This window comes from Tenrec ecaudatus, chromosome 2 (assembly GCF_050624435.1).
Source record: "Tenrec ecaudatus isolate mTenEca1 chromosome 2, mTenEca1.hap1, whole genome shotgun sequence".
NCBI lineage: Eukaryota > Metazoa > Chordata > Mammalia > Afrosoricida > Tenrecidae > Tenrec > Tenrec ecaudatus.
In genome coordinates, this window is record NC_134531.1 from 217,831,978 (window position 1) to 217,855,983 (window position 24,006).

A 24,006-nucleotide genomic window follows, 5' to 3' on the forward strand; every position below is an offset into this window, starting at 1 on the left:
CAAAAGAACCACACCAGCCTATGTGATCCAAGCATTGAGAATGATAAGATCCAACCTTGGAGAGGGAACAAAACCAGTGCCTAAATTCTAAACACATGGTCTGTAGAAAGCTACATTTGATAGTGATAACTCCAAATCCATTTGCAGAGTCCCCAGTGAATACTCAATGTACATAGACTAGGGATATCAACAGCCCTAAATATCAGATAAAAAACACTTTTAAAAAGTGGAATTTAGCAGGTATACTTAATCTGGAATGCAGTGCCTTGTAATTCAATCTTCCTCTGGAATAAAGTGAAGTTATTCTAAAATTGTGGTATTATCTGCTTTCTCTTAGATGAGGGCTTTACCTGTGCTACACTATTGCTGGGTCCTTGCATGTTGTTTGCTATTGTTTTGTATGTTGAGCTATACAGAGACACTGGGAAAGGTGGAATTATGTAGACGGTTCCTGGATTAATGGTTGTCGGGTGGCACGCAAGGGGAGGTAGGGAAATGGGGAGTCAACACCAATGGGGACAAGAAGGAAGGAAAGGTTCCAAATTTGATTAGGTTACCTTTCTTGATATGATTGAGCTACTGAATTGTGTGATATGTTAATTATAGCTCAATAGAGTTTTTAAAAATAACTAAGGTTCTATCCCTGATGTGCAGCTGGGATAGGCAAGGGCAGATAAAAAAACAGCTTATTAGGATCATTGGCAAACTAGACAGGTACAGATTAATGAGGCAGGGAAAAGGGGGAATCAAGATTAATTCCTGGGTTTCCTATTGAAAGCCAGATACACAGAGATTCACCGAGATAAATTTAGGAAAAATTGGCCTCTGATAAGTGGGTGTAGCCATCCTGTGTTTAAGGGGCCTGTGACGGGGACAAAGAAATGTCAACAGAGATGGGCACCCAGCAGTCAGCCAGGAAGGGCGGGCCCCCAATTATCACAGCACCGAGGACATCATGGAACACCTCAATTTATAAAATCAGTTGGTCCCGCAATGTGTCATGAAATAGTGTTCCTTTCATTGAAATGAGAGAAGCAAAAGGTGCAGGGAGAGCGTGGGAGAGAGGGCTCAGGGGGATGCTACTGGACTGGACAACCTGCAGGGCGGGCCAGTCATTGGTGGGTGGCGTCCGATTCCCTCACTAAGAGCAGAGATAGACTGTGTGCCGTAAGTACAGAGCACAAGTATCAGGCAGAATGCACACTCAGAGCAAACTCTGTCCTTCTAGTTCCCCCGCTGGGTGATACAAGCATGCATTGAGTTTTGTTAGCTCAGTCCCAGAACAGCGTTTTATTACCAGCAGCCGCAAACTGGTGGCAATAAAGTCAGGCTATCACCTTGTCACCTTCCAGTCATGAAGCAGCATCCTGGAAAAACAAAGTCGTCCATAGTTGAGTGTGCGCCTTCCTCAGAACCACAACATCGCTACGCTTGTCACAGTCCGTCCCTTAAGCTGCGTGTGGCGTCTATAATGGGTGACACTTTTGGACAAGACTGGTCATATTAACATCCTTATCTAAACAAGGAGCCTGAAATGTAAGTCTAACTCCCGATAATAAGTAAGGGCAGGGGGATGGATTATCATAAACTATGAATGAAGTGCCAGGTATAAGGAGTCAAAATTAATTTAGAATCAACTATTATAATTTTGAGGCCAAAAGATCATTTAGTCAAAATCCTCTTATTTTAATGAGATGCTAAGGAATTTAGCTTGTTAGCCATGAAAACTCTAGGGAGTAGTGCTACTCTGTAATGCACAGGTTGATAAGAGTTGGAATTGACTTGATGGCAGAGGGTTTTTAGTTGTGTTTTTTGAGGGGATTGTGTTTATGAAGAGACGGGTGGGGTGGTGCTGCTGGGTAAGCAATGGAACAGGACAAGGTTGGCGGTTCAAAACCACTGCTGCTCCTCAAGAGAAAGATCAGTCTATCTGCCCCGGTAAAGAGTTAAAAATCTCAGAAATAGTTGGGACAGGATCAACTCAATGGCAGAGGCGTTCGGCTTTTTGAGTCTTTAAAATTCTCTGCCAAACTGGGCTCCATGCCGTTACTCAGAGGTGCTCCACAGTTCCTTTTCACTCGCCTTCTTTACTCCTCAACACCCACCTGTCCAGTCCACTCAATGTTTACAGCCCGTTTCATCCTCCGCCCTGCAGCAAAGCTCTCCCCTTCTGTGGGGGGCTCTATCTTTTCCCTGCTCAGGTTACTACCATGTCACAATCAGCTACTTATGCACTTGCCTTACTGCCTTCTCTAAAAGCACAAGCTCCCTAAGAACGATTGTAAGCTCGTCTGAATTCCTTGTAACCCTAGCACGGAAATTGGAAGGCACAGGACAACACACACAGCTTCAGTGAGTCGAATTAGGGAAGATGCTGAGCCACAGCCTACTTCTCCTGACTCCTAGCTCCTTCGTATTCCTACTAAAAGAGATGCAAGATCTGCTCCAGATGCTGCAAACATCACCTCCTGCCTGCATTCCACTGATTGGTGAATGCTAAAAGCCACACAGCTTGCTGATAAAGGCCATGCATTTTGGCGGTGACTCCGTGAAAATAATTAAGATGGGAACTGTGTGGTGTACAGCTAGTGTAATGTATCTATCTGAACATCTCTCCAGAACTTAAAGCTTCCACAGTAAAACAAAACAAACTTCACGTTAAAAAAAACCACCATTCCCAATCAACAACTTCCTCCAAAGAGACCAAGGTGTACATGAATAATTCGTTACTATTTTCCTTAAGTATTAAAATAAGCTAGGCCCTTCAAAAGCTTTTTCCTAAGGATAATATATATATATATATATATATATATATATATATATATATATATATATATATATGCACACACACACATATACTTGGGTCTACATACCCAGGATATCAAAGAATTCGTCTAGAGCGCTGTGCAGTGCTGGGAACTTATCCCTGTGGTCTTCCAGCAGCCAGATCAGGCAGCGTGCTTCTTTTAGAGATGTGGGCTCACAGAAATACTCAAAGGTCTTTCCTTCTAGGGAGCCCAGAACTGAAGCATACTTCTCATTCCAGAGGATGCTCACGAAGGTAAAATTTAGGTTCTTCAGCAGCTCCCCGTACCGAGAGAAAAAGTGTCCCACAGCAGTATAGCCTGTAGTAAAAACCAAGTCCAAATCAGACGAGAAAGATGATTTACTGTGCAATCACATTCAGCATCACAACCTTCGAAAGCAGTTCCATTGTAGTTTGGCTTTCATTTTCAGGGAAAACATTTAAATACTCGGAACAAACCAGTCCAAGGTGTTACATATTTTATAGATACTAACACTGATATGCTACATACAGGGGAATCTTACCTATGAGTTGAATAAGGCAATCACTGTAGTTATCTTTATTATAGTTTTATCAGATGAGAGTAATGCATTAAATTCTTTTAATACTGTGGTTGTCAGTTGTCATTGAGTCGATACTGAATCACGGCTGCCCTGTGTGTTGCAGAGTAGAATGGTTCCACAGGCTTTTAATGGCTACAATCTTAAAGCAAATTGGCAGGTACAGGGCAGTGAATTATTTCTAGCCATAGTCTCTGTAACTCCCACCAAACTCCCCTTTCCTGATGGGTCTGGATAAGAGAAGGTGGGGAGTATACCAACAGGATTCCATTGTAAATGATTATTAACAGAGTTAACTTGAGTACCATCCTACTGGAAATAAGATGAACCACACCTCAGAAGGAGGAAAGGGAGGGAAGTGTCTCTCTACGAGCAGGAGAGAAAAGCCAAGATCTAGGACTTCTTGATCCAGGAAGCAACTTTGACCCAAAGGGAATGGCAGAGGAGCAATAACAGCAGATAGGAGCCAGAGCATGACACAGAGTGGTGGACTGCCCAGCCCACAGAACAAGTAAACCTGAGTGCTTTGGGGGAGCAAGCTGTCGTGTGGAATGGGTGCTTCTAAGCAACTAATTGGGTGATATGGTTTTGCTGACCCATATTGCAGAGCTGGGTGAACTCAGGCTGAGACTTATGGCAGCCCTAAAAGGGCTTTGTAACACATCCTAACTGAACAAGTGTATGCTGAGCATTTCTCACCTGAATTGTAAGCTGTTAAAGTCCACATAAACTAAACTTACTGCCATCGAGTCAATTCCAACTCACAATGACCCTGTAGGATACAGTCCAACTACCTCTGTGACTTTCTGAGACTGTAAATCTTTCCAGGAATCAAAAGCCTCAAGTTTGTTGCACAGAATCATTGCCAATTTCTAACTGCTTACCTTGCTGTTAGCAGCCCAATAAGTAACCAACTACACCACCAGGGCCTAGTTTATTCACACTATCTGAAAGTTCTGTGTGGCCAATGCAGTGAGTTATATAGCCCAGCAGAAAAGAGTGCTGGGGGAGACAGACACCAGGGCATCTGGTAGCACTGGGTTCTGATCACCAGAGAGATTAGAAAACAAATTAAACTGAAATAAAAAAAGTAAAATAATTCTTTTCTGTTGTTACTTATACCAACAGATAGGGAAGTCCAGATTAAGGATGCATTATAAGGATAGTGCACAACTTTGTTTTAAAAGGGGGAGATTATAGGAATAATACAACACAGACCAAACACAACATTAACAAAGGACAGCTAGGGTCTAGACCTTGTCCTGGGGGGAAATCAGGACTGTGTAGAGCAGTGGTCTTTTGAGCAGCTGAGGACAGTGTCTGATAGTATGTTGTTTTACTACCTTGTAATCGTTCAGGATGTCACGTAGGGTTGAGGTTAAGACCAAGGGAATGCTTCTGGTGTCTGGTATGGCTGAGAGTCCTGTATTCTTATAATTATCTTAGAGTAACAGACCTCTAGTGGATCAGGTCAGAGCAGATGGGGTTTGTTCTTCTGGATTATGGAGGTGACCATGTTGGAGAAGGGGAGTGGGGTATATAACATGCACCAACCTAGGTGGTCCAGCAGGGAGGAATGAAGCAATATCCTACCCAGAGGGCAGGATGTTTGTCTGAGCCTGTTGTGGGGCTGACCAGGGGCTGGTGTCATGGGATGGCTGGTGAATTGCTAGGTCCTCCTAGTATGTCAGCTTGGACTGGCTTCTGAACCCTGGGGGTTTTAACTTTATCTCAGGCCCAATCTCCCTGCCTGTGCTTTGCAATACTCCACCCCGACCCCCAACCTCTGCAGTTTCTGTTTGTATTGCTATGCTAATACCTTGCTAATGGGCCATGTGTGTGTTGTCTATTAACAAAATAAGTTTAAAAAAAAAGCCTGTGCTTTTTGGGTGCCTTAAGACTGGGGCTGTTACTTTGTTCTATTAAACAGGCATTCCATGATGCTCACCTTCCCAACATGATCAAGGAAGACAAAGTAGGTGCATAAGTAAATGTGGTGAAGAAAGGTGTTGGCGCCTGGCTATCAAAAGAGGTCTTAAAGACTTGAAGGTAAGCAAGCGGCCATCTAGCTGAGAAGCAACCAATCCCACATAAAAGAAGCACAGCAGCCTGTGTGATCACAGGGTGTCAAAAGGATCAGGTATCAGGCATCAAAGAAAAAAAATCATATCACTGTGAATGAGGGAGAGTGCAGAGTGAGGACCCAAAGCTCATCTGTAGGCAACTGGACATCCCCTTACAGAAGGGTCTCTTGGAGGAGATGAGCCAGTCAGGGTGCAGTATAGCACCAATGAAACATAACAACTTTCATATAGTTCTTTAATACTTCCTGCCCACCACTATCATGATCTCAATTCTACCTTACAAATCTGGCTAGACCAGGGGATGTACACTGGTATCGACAAGAGCTTGAAACACAGGGAATCCAGGACAGATAAGCCCTTCAGGACCAATAATGAGAGTAGAGATACTAGGAAGGTAAGGGGGAGGTGGGGGACAAAGGGGGAACAGATCACAAGAATCTACATATAACCCCTTCCCTGGGGGATGGATAACAAAAAAGTGGGTGAAGGGAAACATCAGACAGTGTAAGACATGAAAAAATAATAATAATTTATAAATTATCAAGGGTTTAGATGAGAGGGAGGGTGGAGGAGGGAGGGGATACCAAGGGCTCAAGTAGAAGGAAAATGTTTTGAAAAGGAGATGGCAACATATGTACAAATATACGTAACACAATGGATGGATGGATTGTGAGAAGAGCTATAAAAGTCCCCAGTAAAATGTTTTAAAAAGTAAAGAAAACTTTCTTCAATGGCTAAAGGAAGAAAATGATGCAGGGGAAAAAAATCCCAATCAGGAGAGATCCCAAAAGGAAAACTCCCCAGGATATTGTAGTCAAGATGCCTAACATCAATGACAAGGAAAAATTCTAAGAACACCATGAGAAATAAACAACAAGTATACACAAGGGGTCAACAATTAAAATAACTTTAGGTTTCTCAGCAGAAACCGTGTAGTAGCACATAGTCCTGGAGGGAAAACAAAACTGTCAACCTAGAACTTTGTACCCAGCAAAAATATCATTCAAATATGATGGAAAATTAAAGTATTCAAAGACAAGGAGAAATTATAAGAATTTACAAAAACAAGACCACAATTTCAAAAATTACTCAATGAAGTACTATGGCCTCAAATTAACAACACACAAACCTGAAACCAACATACAAAACAATTTCTCATAAAAACTGACACACATAGACATTCAAAGCAATGAATACAGGAAGAATACAAAGAAACTAAACATAATCCATACACACATAAAATGCACAAACATAAAGTAAAGTGACAATAATAAATACACACAGATCAATAATCTCACTGAATTTTAATGGACTAAATAAGGGCTCATCAATTTTTTTAAACAGAGGGTCAGTTCACTGTTCCTCAGACCCGTTGGAGGGCCAGACTCTAGTTTAAAAAAAATATGAACAAATTCCTATGCATTCTGCACATATCTTAATTTTAAGTAAAAAACAAACAAACAGGGCAAAACGCCTGGCGGGAAGGATAAATGTCCTTGGCGGGCCACATGTGGCCCACAGGCAGTAGTTTGAGGATGCCTGGACTACATGTACCATTAAAGAGGAGAGTAGAAGAATGGACAAGAAAACAACATCCATAAATATGCCGCCTACCAGATATACACGTCACAAACACAGACAGGAACAGGCTAAAAATCAGAGGCTGGACAAAAGTATATCAAGAAAACTGCAACCAAAAGAAATCAATGTAAATCTCTGAGAAAATAGCCTTCATGGCAAACAATAAGAGTCAAGAATGGGCACTACATATGATCAAGGGAACAATAGCCAAAGAAGACATAACTATAATAAACATAAGCACTCAATGAAAGACCCTTGGAATACATCAAGCAAACCCTTACAGAACTGAAAAAGAATATAGACATCTCGACAATAACAACAAGGGACTTCAAGGCATCACTCTCAGGGAAAGACAGAACAGCAAGGAAAAACTCAATAAAGGGGGAGGGGGAGAAAAGAAAAACTCAGTAAAGACACACAAGAAAACACAACCAACAAAATCAACCTTATAAACATATACAGAATGCTCCGTACAACAAAAGCACAGTATATATTCTTCTCCAACACACATGAAACATTCCCAAGAGTAGATCATATACTAGGCCACAAAGCATGCTTCAACAAATTAAAAAAAGATTCTACAATCTATCTTCTCAGACCACAGTGCTATAAATTTGGGAATCAACAGTAAAATGAATAAACGTAAAGACAAACACATTGAGATTGAACAACATAATACTAAAAAAGTGATTGGGTGAAAAATCAAATAAAGGAGGAATAAAAAAGCCCTTGAGACAAAGGAGAACGATTACACATTCACAAAACCTTTGGGAAACAGCAAAAGCAGGAATCAGAGGCCAATTTATAACAATCAATACACACTTGCAAAAAGAGGAGAAATAAAAAATAAAGAGGAGAAATAATACAACACCTTCAAGAACTGGAACAAGGAAAGAACATAAAATAAGACAAGTTAAAAAAATCATAAGAATCAAAGTAGAAAGAAAAAATATACAAAGCAAACACCATCTGGAAGCTGCAAATTAAAACCACAATAAAATACTACCTTATACACACAATGCTAGCCCAATTCAAAAAACCAGAAAACAACAAATGCTGGAGAGGCTGTGGGGAATATAGAACCAGTATACACTATAGGTGACTTCTAAGGCGGTGATATTTAAAGCAACTGTTAATTGAAATCACAAATGACCCAGCAATACCACTATTGGCATATATCCTAAAGAAATGAGATATCCTATGTGTGGATATATGCTCTCCAATGTTCATAGCGGCACAGTAAGCAGCCCAAATGCCCACCAGTGTAAGCATGGTCATAGAGATGACAGTATACACACACAATGGAATACTATGCCTTCCTAAAAGCAGTGATGAAAGCATGAAACACTGCATGACACGGAAGGACCTGGAAACCACTATGTTGAGTGAAGTCAGTCGATCACAAAAGGACAAAGAATTTGTGAGTCTAGTAATATAAGAAAAATACCCAATTCAACAAATCCTAGAGACCAATTCCCAAACAAAGGGGTAGAATGTCTGCCTACTGGCCATGAACCATACATCATCCCCTTTGTGTGAACTTCTTAAGAACCACCTCGAAAGATGAGACCTCAAACTGGCTGGAGTCACTGCTTCAGGAAGAGGGGAAAGGGAAAAGAGCATCCATTTGATGTTACACAACATTGAGACAATGAGCTGACAAATCAACAGGCCTTCCACAGGAATAAGAGAATCTGACTGGAAAATCAAGTGAAGACCAGGGAGGGGAGCATCTAGACTTCAGGGGAGACACTGAGATTTCTGTTGTTGGGTGTGGTGGGTAAATGGGGAGGAGCAACCTCACAGCAGGAAGGAAAGATAAACAATAATTTTAGGGAACCTAAGGGGAGAATAACCTGGTTCTATGGCCCTGAGTAGACACCCAACCCTCAGTGAACCAAGCCATGGACGAAGCACTAGGGTGACCTAAGATCCTGGCCTTACAGGGAACATGGTATCCCCAAAGGGCCAGAAAAACTTGGCATGGAAGTTGGACTTAATGAACTGGGCCCTACCTCAAAACTACTTGTACCCTTGGACTTAGGACTGAAAATCCCGGATGAGATAGGAAGCAAAGGATGGCCATCCCATGACTGTGGAAATGACTGTTGTTAAGACATTGGATGGGACCCCTGGCTTAGTGGGTGTCCAATGAAAGGGTACCCAGGACCACCATATATTTAGTATCTCAATGCTCTACTTGCATTAATATGACAGATATTAATCTTACAGGCAAGATCTGCTCTTGCAAGAAATGGTAATTTACCCCCAGCACCAACCCCCATGCAAACAGAGTTCTATCAATTAAGAAATCAATCTGTACAAGTTATTCATTGGTTTCAGTTTACAGTTGGACTATTCTCATATAAACACCTCAAATCAACAGTAATTTCTATGCCAGTGGATAAAATATTGATGTTATAAACCCCAGCGGGATGACTGACGATGTTTTTGTTGGGTTGTTTTGTTCATTTTGCCAGAGGAGGACAAGCAGATGGATCCTGGAGCTCCCATTTAATTCTAGCCCCAATCCACGAATGGTTAGTTCATATAACATGATGCTGCTCAATACTCACCTTCATGGAGAGATCACTGGAGATAGGGTGGTCTAGCAAAGTGTGGTGAAGAAAGCAGATGGTGCCCGAGTATCAATTGGAATAGAGTCTGGGGTCTTAAGGGCTTGTATTCAAACAAGCAGCCATGTAAGTGACGTGTAAACTCAGTCCACATGGAAGAAGCACACCAGCTTGTGTGATCCAAAGATGAAAACAACAAAATATAATTATGGTGAAGGGAAAAGTACCAGAGCTTAAATTGTGAACACCCAATTTGTAGAAGGCTACAGAGGACAGTGGAAGTCCAAATTCCATCTGCAGACCATTGAGTCAGATTAAGCCTCTCTCTGGCAGATCCCCACTAGCCACAGGCAATGGACTAGAACAGCTTCATTCTCAGAGATCATTGTAAACTTGATTACAGTGGATCGAACCATGATATGATACTTGGTCATTTGACCTCCCTCTTGACCCAACCTAAATGTGTTCTGAGCTCTAATATTTCTCTCTTGTTCCATGAAAGAAATTTCTTCACTGGCTTTTTAAATATTGTTAGTGGTCTGTTATTACTCTTTATTTTAATTATTTTATTGTTTCATTTGTTGTTGTTTCTGTTAAGGTTTCCCAGTTTATGAAGCACAGAAGGAATGGATGCTTAGAGACAATAGTTGATGCAATGATTTATTGGGGACAGTGGCAGGGGGGTGGTGGTGAAGGGAACTGGGAAGCAAACAATGAATGCAGGAGTAGGGAGGGAGCACTAGAACTGACAGAGATGATGTATATACAACTATTTTTAAATATGATTTAACTATGGAAGTGTAAGTATGATATGTGAATTTTATTTCAAGAAAACTACTAAAATAAAATAAGCCAGACTTGACCAATGGTTTTATGTTAATGGTGGTGGAATATTTTGGGAAATGATATCAACAACGGTTGTATAACAAGAGGAGTATAATCAACGGTACTGAATTATACATGTAGAAGTTGTTGAATTGGATAATGTTTTGTATATTTTTGCCATAATTAGAAAAAAAATAATTACACAAATAAGAATGAGGACAAGGAAAAAGGAAATGTCCTAGAATTGCTTGTGGTCATGCATGTAGTACAACTCTTTTTGATATTACTGAACTATTGGATTGCATGCTATGTGGATGAAGTGTCAATAAAACTGTTGGAGAAAAAAAAAGTTCTGGTGATGATTATACAGCACTTCTTGATGTGAATGAACTATTGGGTTTTACGATATGTAGATTATGTGCCAATAAAACTGTTTTTAAAAATCGGTATTAAAATGAGTGCTCACCAGAAAAACAAAAGAAAAAAGCCAGGCCATTAACGGTTCCTTACTATGAAAAATCAAGACGTCACTACCCTGCTTCTCCAAAGCAAGAAAGGAGATAGCTACCACTTCAGATACTACTGCTGAATGAGGGATGGGGAACCGCTACCCCTAACTCAAAACTCACGCCCATCAGGGCTACGCAATCACACCAGCAGGCCTCGAGCCCAGCAGCACGCTCTTACATGGGTCTTGGTGTGAAAGTCAGCAAGCGAACAAGAGACGAGACAGCTCAGAGTCAAACTTATCTTGTGCTGCTGTTTCTTCCAGATCAAAAATTGTTAGCTTGCACTTGAAATCATCAACTTTCAATTGTCATGGTGCATGAAAATTAGGATCTTAAAACACCAGATTCAGCCACCACAGAAAATCCTCAGACATGTAAGAAACCCCCAAACCACAATGGAGGTTTCAGGAAACAATTGATAAAGAAATGCTAACATTCCTATCTCTCATGTAAAGCTCACATCAGATCCTTGGGTAGTATCGTCAGTTTGTGCTTGATTACTTATCTGAAGGTCGAGGGATCGAACCACTGAGCAGTAGTACAGAACACAGGTATGGCAATCTACCTCCACTCAGATTACCGCCAAGAAAACGCTGTGGAGCAGTGCTCTCTAACTCAAGGTCACCAAGAGCTGGAACTGACGCAATTGCACCTGTCAATGGCTCACCTGAGAACATGTGCTGCGTGGGGAAGGCCGGCAGACCACACCCACTGAGACTGGCTTTGCCCTCATGTTAATGCTTTTGTGCTCTCTTTGCCTTGTTGAGCATGTAAAGTGACCTTTCTCAAGCTAAATCTCTACCTGACGTGACTGTACTGTACAGACTGACGATGAGAAGGGACTCAAATCCCAAAGATTGGAACTACTTGCATTTCATAAAGAGTCTCAGTGACATAGTTGTTACATGCTCAGCTATTAACCGAAAGACCAGCGCTTTGCCCCCACCCGCCCCTCTGCAGGAGGAAGATGGGGGCAGTCTGCTTGTGTGAAGACGACAGCCTTGGAAATCCAAGGAGACACCTCGACTGGTGTCTTAGTATAGGACCGCTGTGAGTCACTCTGCCCTATAGGGTGGCTACGAGTCAAAAGCAACTGCACGACAGCATAGCTTTTCTGGTTTGATGCCTAAAATATTCGTAACTTACACAGCTACATAGAATTTAGCGTAACATATTGTTACTTCGGATCTATTGCCGGCTGAACTTTCTTGTGTTTGCCATTTTGGAAAAAGTATATTGTAGCCTCTGTATCATATAATCTAAGAATTGTGGGTGGGGAGATATACTATTTTAACTGTATTACAGTTTAAAAATCATAAATGACAGTACCCATCCCCTCTCCCCCATTGCCACTTGAGTGAGTCCAGCTCCCCACGGTGGCCTCTTGTGTGCCAGTGCAGGACTGTGCCCACAGGCTTTTCTGTAGCTCGTGGTGACGCTCTGGGAGTGGAGGGTCAGGCCTTTCCTGTGAGGCCACTCTAGATGGATTCCCAAACCTCCTGTGAGTGGAGGCGTGGGAGCTATGGGTACCCAGGAGATTTTCAGCACAGGGAGATGCCAGCGGACCCAAAGGCTTTAGTCATCGATTCTGCTAAGGACCCTTCTCCAGGACAAAGTGACCTACCAAAGCCGTTGAGTTTCTCGATCCAGGAGGCAACTTGAGGATCTATTTCCTTATGCTCGCTCAGTACATGGAGGAATATTCTTGTCTTCACGCGGTTATTTTTGTCAATCAAAAGCTGAATGATAAAGTCCACTGCATCATTTAGAAAATTTCTGCTGGAAAAACACGCGGTGTAGTCGTCTGGGGTTAAGACCTTCCAAGAAAGCAGTTCCTTCATAAGCACAGAGATATTGAGCACCCCGTCTTTGATCTTCTGCGAGTACTGAAAGAGGCACTGTAGAATCCGGTCATCAAGGTACTGGTAAGCCTGGATCTCCTCTACAGTACCAAGTGATAAACGACAGCGGTCAGAGGCAGGGAAAAAGAGGAGCAACAAGTGAAGCGATAAAGGTAAGCATACTGTGCCATTCCACAATAACATAAGAGAGACGACTCAGTTCTACTGTTCGTTACAGTGTCTCCCAGAATTATAAAATGAGCAATCTGAAACTTAAAATTCCTTTGAGAAAGGTATTTTTTTTATGTGAAAGTGCACGTTAAGCCCAACCTTCTGCCCATCACTCTGTACTGATCGTAGAACATGTCAAAGCCTATTAATGCCCTAAGGTAAGGTCGCCATAAGGCCACTTCCCCCGACAATCCTAACCCAGCCTCATCCATTATTGAAACCTTAGCGTCGATAAATGTTTGGTCACTAAGCATGAAAAATAAAAAGAAAACATTAATTTAAAAAAATGATCCAAATGTAAAGATCATTTTGACTGGTTTGTGAAACATTAATGGACCACCACAGCGGTTCTCAACCTTCCTCAGGCCGCGACCCTCTCATACAGTTCCTCATGTGGTGGTGACCCCCAACCATCGTTATTTTCGTTGCTACTTCATCACTGTCATTTTGCTACTGTTATGAATCGGGAGACCCCGGTGACAGGGTCATTCAACCCCCAAAAGGGTCACGACCCACAGGTTGAGAACCACGGGACCAGATGAAAACTACAGACAGCAAGTGGTAAAATACTTCATTTTGAACAACTAACAGTCACAGTAGAAAATAAGGAAAACTTCAACTCATGATTGAAAATCTCTCTCTCTCTCTCTCTCTCTCTCACACACACACACACACACACACACACCCCACTATGGACATAGAAAAAAGTGAAATTAACAACAGAGTTTCACATGTGGATCAGCGAACGACGGCGAGAGGAACTTATATCAGAGTGCTGGACTGAGTTACCTTATGGAACCTTTTACAAACTGCTTTTCTATTTGAAAACAATTACTTGCAAGAGTGTGATTCCAAACAATCTCCCATTTAACAATCTGAAACTTACTCCCATTAACAGGATTCATACAGCTCTGCAAGCACTTCATGAGCAGATTGACTACTATTATTCCCACCTTCGTGCCAGAGATAAAGAATCAGGGGCCAGAGTGTGCGTACCATTCGTGGCAGGGCGACATTTTGAACCCCAGAGAACTGCTTCTAAAACTAGTGCTCATACTATTAAGTCTCTCACCACTGGGAAGTAATAGAGCACAAAGAGAGCACTGAAACTCCACACTAGAAATTAAAATTTTAATTCATTTTCAAGTAATATAAGGCCCATTAAGACATGCTCATATTTATGTGAGTATTTACATTTTTAACCAAGAGCACTCTTTGCAGAGCGCCTTCCTACTCCCGCGTACCTTTCTTCTCTTCTTTGGGGGGCGGGTTGCTCTCTCTTAAGTACTCCTCCATTCTTTGCTTTGCTAGTTGCTTTGCTTCTTCTTTCTGGAGTTTTCTGTTCAGTTTTTTCTCTTCTCTCTCTTTTAGGTTCACTAGGCTGTTAAATAGTTATGATTAGGGATAAGTCATCTTTGTTATAAGCTCAATAGAGTATTCTTTGCCAATGGTATAAACCATTCTCCAAGCAATAGGTTATAAGTTTTCCATTTGACTCGACAACTTCGCCTGTATCTTCTGCTCGGTACCAACAGCTATTGACATACTTGGTCAACTCAGATAAAGAAAAGGGCCCTTGTTTTATGACAACAAGAACCCCGGTCATCAAGTGACTGCTAACTAGGTTGTACAGATGTTAATTCCATGTTTAAGTGATTGCCTAATGAAAACAGGAATAGTACAATTTTTCTGAAAGTTGATTCATCTAGTAAATGCTCCTCTCAAAGAACACTCTTACAGTGAATTATATTTTCATATCCCAGTAATGTCCTACTACATCAGATTTTGATTGATCTGATTTAGTAGAAGTTCGCCAACAAATAATTCTGTTCATCTTTTCTTTTGCTTTCTCTTGGTCACAAATAATAAAAATAAAAAAGAAGACGAATTCTCTTCTTAAAAAACAAACAAACAAATACAAGAACAAAAGCAGGACCAAAAAAAGAAAAGAAAAAAGAATTGGAATTATTTGATTTGAACAAGAATATACAAAGAATAGTTTAGACTGTCACAGTACACCAAGCATTTCAAAAGTAAGAAACAACCATTGATTCAAATGTCTTAAGAGAGATAGAGAAGAAGCATGCTTTTGGAATTAAAGTTTAAACAACTGAGAGCTAAGTATATAACTTTTAATATATAACTAACTGCCAAATTTATTCATCAAACATGTAACTTCACAGCATCAAATGTCACATATTTTACTTACAAAGCCGACCACCAAATAATGCTGCCAATTCAAGTTTCGAGGCAGTTAGCAGTCCCAGGTTATTTATAAATATCCACAAAAGTTATCTAAACAGCACTTTTTTGAATACAGGTATGCAAAGCCAATTTTAAAAGCAGCGTAATTTAGAAAGCTACATTTAATGAAGTAAATTGTTAAGAGACATCATTAAACTGATGGTTAAAAAATCTTACCTAGTACATTTCTGTTTCAGAATAGGTCTTGGAGGTAACTTTTCTTTTATGACCTTGTGTTCAAACTTTAAATAAAACAAAGACATCCAAAATTTGTCTCATACTCCCGTGACATAAAGCACAAAATCACAAGTAACAAGTATTTCAGAAGCGCACACCATGTTCAATTCGAGCGAGAACGGGGATGGTGACATTCTGTCCCAGACAAAAGAACCCAGGAAGCGTTAGCAAAACAATTTACAGAAAAGAATAAGAGAGCAGACACATTTCAGGAAGGAGCAAAGTAAATAAATAGCCAAAACAATTCAGAAGAAGCAGAAGAGCAGATACAGGGATCATACAATGACCCGCTCCTGCCAGACACGGATAATAAAAGTAATCCCTCATGACGCACTTCCCGCTCCCTGAGAAGCCACACCCCACTATATGCCCAACAGTTTACAGTGAGAAGGAAAACAAAGTTCTCAATAAAAGAGTGAAACAAAACAAAAACCCTCTTCCTCTTAGGAAACGAAGAGGTGGGAGAGCTTCGTTTGAGCAAAGCATTCCTTCTTACATCCCAGGATTTCTCACATTTTCTTAAATTTGTGATTTTCTTGTTTCTGGAAACGGACAAGACCGAAAGCACACACGGTCCACCACCTTACAGCATGTTTTGAATGACATTTTGGTTGGCAAGGTAATGATGCCGTGTTCCCCCAGGAGATACTTACTTCACATTTCATACCACCTTTGCTGTTGTACACAGTGATCTTATAAATGACTCCATGGCAGTCAGGCGTCAGACAACTTGCATTTAGAAAGTCCTAAATGGTTTTTAAAAAAGAATAGTATATGTCTTTGGCGGGGAAAATTTTACACATGTACAGCACTTTAACCGTCAGGAAGAGGCAGAACAGGGTCTGAAACCTGCTTCAGGGAGCCGGTAGCACTCCCTGCTGAGCGCCACACAACTGGCAGAGCCTCCCTGCAGGAGGAGTATACTTTCCAGCACAGGGCAGGCCTGCTGGCTCGCTTTGGCTCAGACTGTACACTGTGCTAGCGAAAGCGTTAGGAAGCACTGCATGGACTGGTCACTGCCCTTTCTGTCTGCCGCAAGCACACATCCAGATAGAGGCCACTCTTCAACCCCGATTTAGAAACAAAGAAGACAGCAGAGTGGCAATAACCTCAACGCAGCCAGCATCTGTAAAACTGTAGGGCAGGTTAATGAAAGCAAGAAATGAACTTTGCTGAGTATAAACCACAAAGGTATTTGGGCTCTGTATACTTCACTACCAAAATCTGATTCAGGTACAACGGGAATCGAAACCACGGACTACACTACTAAAGGAACTGTGATCCTCTGGGGCAGGGGTTCTCGACCTTCCTAAGCAATTCCTCATGCTGTGGTGACCCCCCCCCCCCAAACCATAAAATTATTTTTGTTGCTACTTCGAAACTGAAGTTTTGCTACTGTTATGAACTGGAGGACCCCTGTGAAAGGATCGTTTGACCCCCAAAGGGGTCATGACTCAGGTTGAAAACCACTACTCTAGGGGATAGGTTCCCAAAGTTATTTGGACTATCGCCCCCTTTTCAGAAAACGATTTTACCCAGTGCCCTCTTGGCAATGAAAAAAAATTGTACTACAGCTTACAATCCAAGAAAAAGCATAAATTCCGTATCTGCTTTTGCAGTGTCCCCGGGAGCAGTATTGTCCATTTGGGAAACACAGCACTACAGGAATTCACCACAGGTAAGACAAAGACACACCCACAGTGAGTGACTCAATGCCAACAGTAATTTGGTCACATTGAATCTTCAGGTAACAATATGAAAACATTAAAATATTTCTACCAAGCTTGAATCATTCCTATTGGGAGCCGTTGTCTAGCACAACTGCCTTCCTTCTCACTCCAAAAGGCACACTGGTCTAGATGCACCTCTGCAGTCTCAGAAAGCAAAACAACAAACCACCCTCTTTCCCTACACCACAGTCTACAGATAGCTAAGAAAGAAAAGAGACAATGCTAGGAATGCACATCAGATTAAAAGGCTGTGCCATCTCTCAAAGTAGCCAATGGTGAACACCACTATCTTGCTAAGAGAAACCCTGATGAGAAGTATAGCAGTACAAAATTTTAGCTGATTTCTTAGCTCAGATTACCACACAATTTCAAGACTCTCATTCTATATGAAAACTCTAAAGAGATTAAACAAAACGATCTCTGATACACTCAAATTGGCAGTGTATAAGATCTGTATTTTAAAAATCAAATTTTTACATTTCTGGTAACATACTATTAAAAATGGCTGATTACACAGTAAACAATATATTAAATGACTCTATGGTTACGACCTTTATCATATGAAATAAAGATGAAAATATATTTTCTACTTTACTACTAAGTTTTCATTTAAAACTTTCCAAATATGTCCACAATGCTCAGGAAGGAATTGAGAACAACCCCTTATACTTTTTTCTGAAGATTCTTAAGATAGGGGTGGGGGGTTGGAGGGAGAAGGGGAGGAATTAACATGTAACAAACAAGAGAGGACACTATGTCTTACCTTGTCCTGTTTATCATCGTAGCATAATGCTTTTAATCTCTTCCAACAGTTAGTATGAAATTCAAGTTTACAGATCTCGCTACAGAGGACTCGTACATAGCCCTGGGATATTAAAATATTTGATGTTCAGACTTTAAAGCTGTATACACACACACACACACACACACCACCACCAACTGCTTGCCTTCACCAGGCTGCCTAACAAGACACTACCTCTCATCCTCATCTCCCTGCTAGAGTCGATGCTGACTCATAGAGGCCCAATAGGACAGGGTGGAACTTCCCCTGTGAGTTTCTGAGACTGTAACTCTTTAAGGGAGTAGAAAGTTTCCTCTTTCTACCTTGGAACTACTGGTGGTTTTGAACTGCCAACCTTGAGGATCACAGTTCAATGTGTAACCAGTATACTACCAGGGCTCCACTACAACTCCTCCTAAAGGAGTACAATTCTGCTGGGACCCAGAAAGTCTATGTCCCTAGTGTCTGGGGCACAGATAGAGCTTGGCTGGCATCTGGATTTCCACAGCTAACAACTGTACTCTTCTGTACAACGGACCAAATGTTTATCAGTATGATTTCATTGGAGCAAACCCAGGTACTATCTTCTGGGATGAATAAGGTTTTTATTCTTGAGAAGCAAAAGAAGTTCAGGACAAAGAATGGGAAAGTTGAAATAAAGCTGCTGTAAGCCCGAGAACTGGGGTCCTCCACCTACAACACTCATTCCGAACCCACTACAATCTAATGTCCTGGCATGCATTCATCAGTTACCTTGAAGTCAGGGTCCGAAATATATATCTGGATGTTGACGCCCGTACAGTGTCCATGGTAAGCACAAATCCCCTCTGGAGGGGGAGGGAACTTGCATTCTTCAATCAGCTTCTCCAGGAGTACCTACACCAAACAAAAAAATTTATTATTTTAATACTAAATGAGTCCGTAAAAATGCTTATGACTTCAGTGCACTTGTCATCAAACCACTCTCAGCATACGAATGACTCAATTTTATCAACAGAATACATTACAGGCATTTTTAAAAGTCATTTTAAAACGAGGCCAATAAGAACACATGGGGTGGGGGGAATTGGACGAATGACCTATGCTAGATTCATCAAACCTAAATCTATAAATTTATCATTCTTAGAAACCTCCTTTAAGGATTTAGGAAAAGGTCTAAAGTTATAATGACCCTAAGGATTCAACTATTTTCCTTCTTCAATGTCATTTCACCTAGGATCCTCATTGTCCCATTCACCCGCTTCCCAGAATCCCTGTTAGCAGTGCTTGTCCACTCCCTTGAGAACATAACTGCTGCTAAGCCCCTTCATGGTAGGCCGCCAGTGAGGGCTTCCTGTTATTAGCCGTTCTCCATGCTTCTATCTCAACCCAGCACAAAGAGGGAAAAATCCAATTGCTCTACTTTGCGTTTCTCTAATGGATAAAGACTTTAAGTATCTATCGCTACATGTCGTTTGCAGAAATGTCTATTCAGATGAAAGACCCCTTTTAATTAGACCAGGTGCGTTTTTATTATGGCGTTGCAAGAGCTGACACCTCTGGGCTTCAATCAAAAGCAAATTCAGGGTTCACTATAAGGAAAGGCCTATCCTATTTCATTCACAAATAATGTATTTTCTCCAGAAATAGCAGAGTCTCTCAGATAGGACATTAAATGTTTTCTTCCTTGTTTCTTAACAACCACCTCAGTAATGCTAGTCAAAACAGTGATGCTTTCACTCATCGCCATCCAGTCAATGCCGCCTCATAGCAACCCTGCAGGTCAGGGTGGAACTGCCCCTGTGAGTTTCTGAGACTGGGACTCTTCTTGAGAGTAGAAAGCCCAGTCGTTCTCCTGCAGAGCCACTAGTGGTTCTGAACTGCTGACCTTGTGGTTAGCAACCCAAGGTTCCTATACCTTTCTCTAAATATGGACCATACAGCAGAACGTTCAAAGAGCACACATTCTCAAATCAGAATGTCTAGATTTCACCACTTCCCAGCTGGTTGTGGTGAAGTCAAGGTGACTACGTGGGGCTCTTCTATTTTCCTATAACTCCTCTCATCTGAAACGGGGGAAGACGTCTCTAACTCATTCCCCTGACTGTAAGAATGAGGCACCTCAGAAGCATGAAGAGAGAGCTCTGGGACCATCGAGGAAGAAAACCCACTAGTGGAGCATGTTGGAAATTCTTGCCTGAAGTGGCAGAGGTGGCAGAGGCCACCCCACACCAAGACTAGAGTTGAAAGAACAGGGCCCAGACTTGAGACTGAGAGGCAAGCAGCAAGTGGGCTTCTTGGTCTGTGGAGGCAGAGGCCAAGGCATCACATGGTTGAGAGGCTGAGGACCAGAGAGAGAGCTGCCTGTTAGAGAGAGGTGTTGCTGTGGATTAGTGCCTGTGTCCCTGGTGTTCTGGTCCTGCCTTGTGGTAACTTGTTAACTCCCTAATGAGCCCCATCAGTTGTGAGTATTGTACGGCCACTGCAGTGAAGTACTGAACCCAGCAGCGGGGTGGAGGGCTGTAGAAGGAATGGCTGGTGTCAGAATAGGGTAAAGGAAGATGGTGGCATGTCTGACCTCTACCATGTGGCAACTAGCCTTGGGCTGGTGTGGATGGGTTCTCCTTCTCGCTCGTATAGCCAGAGGTGGTCAGCTGTGGCCCCCAGGCCATTTCCTCACTGTTGAACCTGAGTTCATCACTTCACTGTGTGGTTCTGAGCTGGGCTGTTAACCAAAAGGTCAGCAGTTAGAAAGCACCAGCAGCTCCTTGGGAAAGCGAAGAGGTTTTCCACGCCCGTAAACAGTTAAAGAATCATGAAGTCCCCAAGGAATCCTGAAATCAGACTTTGGAATCAGTGGGGAGGGCTTAGCACTTCACCAGATCCCAATGGGAAACATTCAGAAGGGGCAGCAGACCTTGAACTGTTTATAGGCTTTTTTCCTTTTTCTCATGTCTATCCATATAAGATAGGCAGGATAACCAAACCCAAGAAGAAAACAACGGGACCGACAGCTCTGGAGATGGAAGAAAGGAGCCACAAACCCAAGGTCAATGGAATAATTGGAGATCTAAAACCGATGGTGAGGAGGTTGTAGAATGCCTGGTGGGGTTTGATCAAGTGCAATGTAGCCGAGAGAAAGTACTGAGCGCCGAATGATGGTCGAACATGATAGTGGGACGGGGAGGAGAAAAAAGACGACTTGATGCAAAGGGCTTAAGTGGAGAGCAAATGCTCTGAAAATGATGAGGGCAAAGAATGTACAGATGTGCTTTATACAATTGATGTATGTATATGTATGGATTGTGATAAGAGTTGTATGAGTCCCTAATAAAATGTTGAAAAATAAATAAATAAATAGATAAATAAATAAATAAAGGAAAGAACTACATGGCAAAAGACATTTATAGAGGTATAAATATAGGCATGGACTTATGTAACTATATTAATATATAATGATAAGGATCTAGGTCTATGTACATATATTTAAATGTTAAGTATCAAGGTAGCAGACGGGCATTGGGTCTCTACTCAAGTACACCCTCAACGCAAGAACACTTTGTTCTAATAACCTGGCATTCTGTGAGGCTACCTTCCTAACACAGTTGCCGAAGTCATAAGAAAATGTGGTGAAGAAAACTGATGGTGGCCAGCTATTACAAGATATAGCATCTGGGGTCTTAAAGGCTCGAAGTTAAGCAAGCAGACATCTAGCAGGGAAGCAACAAAGCTCACATGGAAGAAACACACCAGCCTATGTGATCATGAGGTGTCGACGGGATCAGGTTATCAGGCATCAGAAGACCCAAACAATCATATAGTTGTGAACAAAGGGGGCCAGAGTAGAGACCCAAAGTCCAACTGTAGATAATTGGACACCCCCTTACAGAAGAGTGACAAGGAAGGGATGAGTCAGGCAGGGCACAGTATAACACCAATAGAAACACACAACATTCCTGTAGTTCTTCAATGTTCCTCCTCCCCCCCCCCCACCAACTATCACTATCATGACTCCAGTTCTATCTTAAAAATCTGGCTAGACCAGAGCATGGACACTAGTACAGATAAGAGCCCTCAACACACGGAATCCAGGGCAGACAAACCCCTCAGGTACAGTAAGAAGAGTAGCAATATCATGAGGGTAGGGGGAAGACGAGGGGAGAAGAGGGAGAAATGGGGAACTGACTACAATGATCGACATATAACTCCCCACCCCTACTCCCTCAGGAGGACGAACAACAGAAATGTGGGTGAAGGGAGACAGCACACAGTATATGAAAATAATAATTTATAACTTATCAGGGGCCCCAAGGGTGGGAGAGTAGGGGAGGGAGAGAAAAAAGAGGAGCTGATACCAAGGGCTCAAGCAGAGAAAAAATTGGTTTGAAAACAATGATGGCAACATATGTACAAATGTGTTTGATACAATTGATGTTTGGAATGTTATAAGCTGTAAGAGTCCTCAAAAAATATGATTGTTTGGGTCTTCTGATGCCTGATAACCTGATCCCGTCGACACCTCATGATCACACAGGCTGGTGTCTTTCTTCCATGATTTATTAATTTAAAAAATTAAGGTCTTGGAAACTCACAGGGGCAGTTCTAACTTGTTCTATAGGGTTGCTATGGGTGGCATCAACTTGATAGAAGTGAGGTTTTTTGTTTTGTTTTTAAATTAGTTTTGTAGTGGTTACATGGTGGGTAGTTCGATCCACCAGCAGCTCTGCCAGGGACAGACGGCTTTCTACTCCTGTAAACAGTTAGTCTCAGGTACCCACAGGGGGTTGCTATGAGTCAGCATTGACTTGATGGCAGTGAGTTCGGTTTCTGAATTTGTACTTTTCCAAACTAGCTCTTCCTGACCTATAAGACGGGAAGAGTCATTCTATCCATCTCATAGAGCATTGTAAGAATGAAATGTCAAGATAAATGGGAGGAGCTTGCCTGGCACACTGGAAACATTCAGTAAAAGTTAGTGATACTCACGGCATCTTTACTAGGGGAAATGCCCGTGGGCGTGGGAGAAAGAGTCCCTCACCGTCTTCATCTCCTGACTCTTTAGTCAATGCAGGCAGGCTTGTATAGTCAGTTAGAAACACCACAGAAATAACGTTACCTTGATTTTCCCTGGCCGGGTTTCTTCAATGACCATGCTATTTGTGGGCCACGGTAATGCTCTGGGTAGGCGCCCAATGATATTTCTCGCTATCTCAAAGTGTTTAAGAGCGTCTGAAAATCTAAAGTTAAAATTACGAAGCAAGCAAGTGTTAAAGATGTGATGGGATATTTTAATTCACAGCCACCAAAGTCATAGGGAGACTTTATGCTTTCCAAGTAAGAGCAAATCTAGTAAGTCAGGGGAACAGAAATATTCAATGTAACCCATATTTTTAAAAAAGACCAAAAAGGGCCATAGCCTTTTGCTATATAATACAATAATTTAAACATAACTCTGTCCTCAACACTGATTCTACTATGGTGGGTACACATCATACCTCCTAAAGTTGCCATGTATTTTTTTATAGTTTGAACAGATAAAAGAAAAACTGAATAATTTGGTTGTTTCATTTTTATTTCATATACTAAGCTAATTTGAATACATTCTTGTAGAGAAATAAGAACTTGAAGTAATCAATCATAAGGATGAGATTTTTTTTAACTTGTACTTGTTACCAAAGACTCCAAGTCCATTTCAATCTTACGTTCCTTCTCTCGCTGTCTTAAGCAATGAAGACCACCACTATTTAGGCTTGAAGGATAAGGAATTTGGAGAGTTTTTTTTTTGGGGGGGTGTATTAAAGAAACATAGTATGTTTATACAGTTTGTCTCAAGAAACGAGCAACAATATCCTGTTAAACCCTCCAAATCCTTTTCTCCCCCTGCCTCCCACTTCAATAACCCGTCCCTCCCATCTCTCCCTGTTCAACATGGGATTTTAAAGAAACTTGGCACTTAAAGTAAAAGAACAAAAAACTCTCCAATGAAAATAACTTGAAAGGATCCTATATTCTGAAAATTTCC

General features: G+C 41.6%; 1 protein-coding gene across 6 annotated transcripts in view; it reads right to left on the reverse strand.

The window, feature by feature from the left end:
- The window catches only part of TTC3 (tetratricopeptide repeat domain 3), a 132,393-nt gene that overhangs the window by 43,083 nt on the left and 65,304 nt on the right, over nt 1-24,006 (reverse strand). For 5 of the 6 annotated variants that reach the window (XM_075542302.1, XM_075542303.1, XM_075542299.1 and 2 more), the window contains exons 22-29: nt 23,101-23,221; nt 18,759-18,881; nt 17,988-18,089; nt 16,148-16,240; nt 15,435-15,499; nt 14,258-14,394; nt 12,566-12,883; nt 2,874-3,125 (exon numbers count right to left, since the gene is read on the reverse strand). In XM_075542302.1, the coding sequence (XP_075398417.1) occupies nt 2,874-3,125; nt 12,566-12,883; nt 14,258-14,394; nt 15,435-15,499; nt 16,148-16,240; nt 17,988-18,089; nt 18,759-18,881; nt 23,101-23,221 (1,211 nt within the window). The remainder of the gene's footprint in view (nt 1-2,873; nt 3,126-12,565; nt 12,884-14,257; nt 14,395-15,434; nt 15,500-16,147; nt 16,241-17,987; nt 18,090-18,758; nt 18,882-23,100; nt 23,222-24,006) is intronic. The other variant, XM_075542304.1, reaches the window with a different exon arrangement.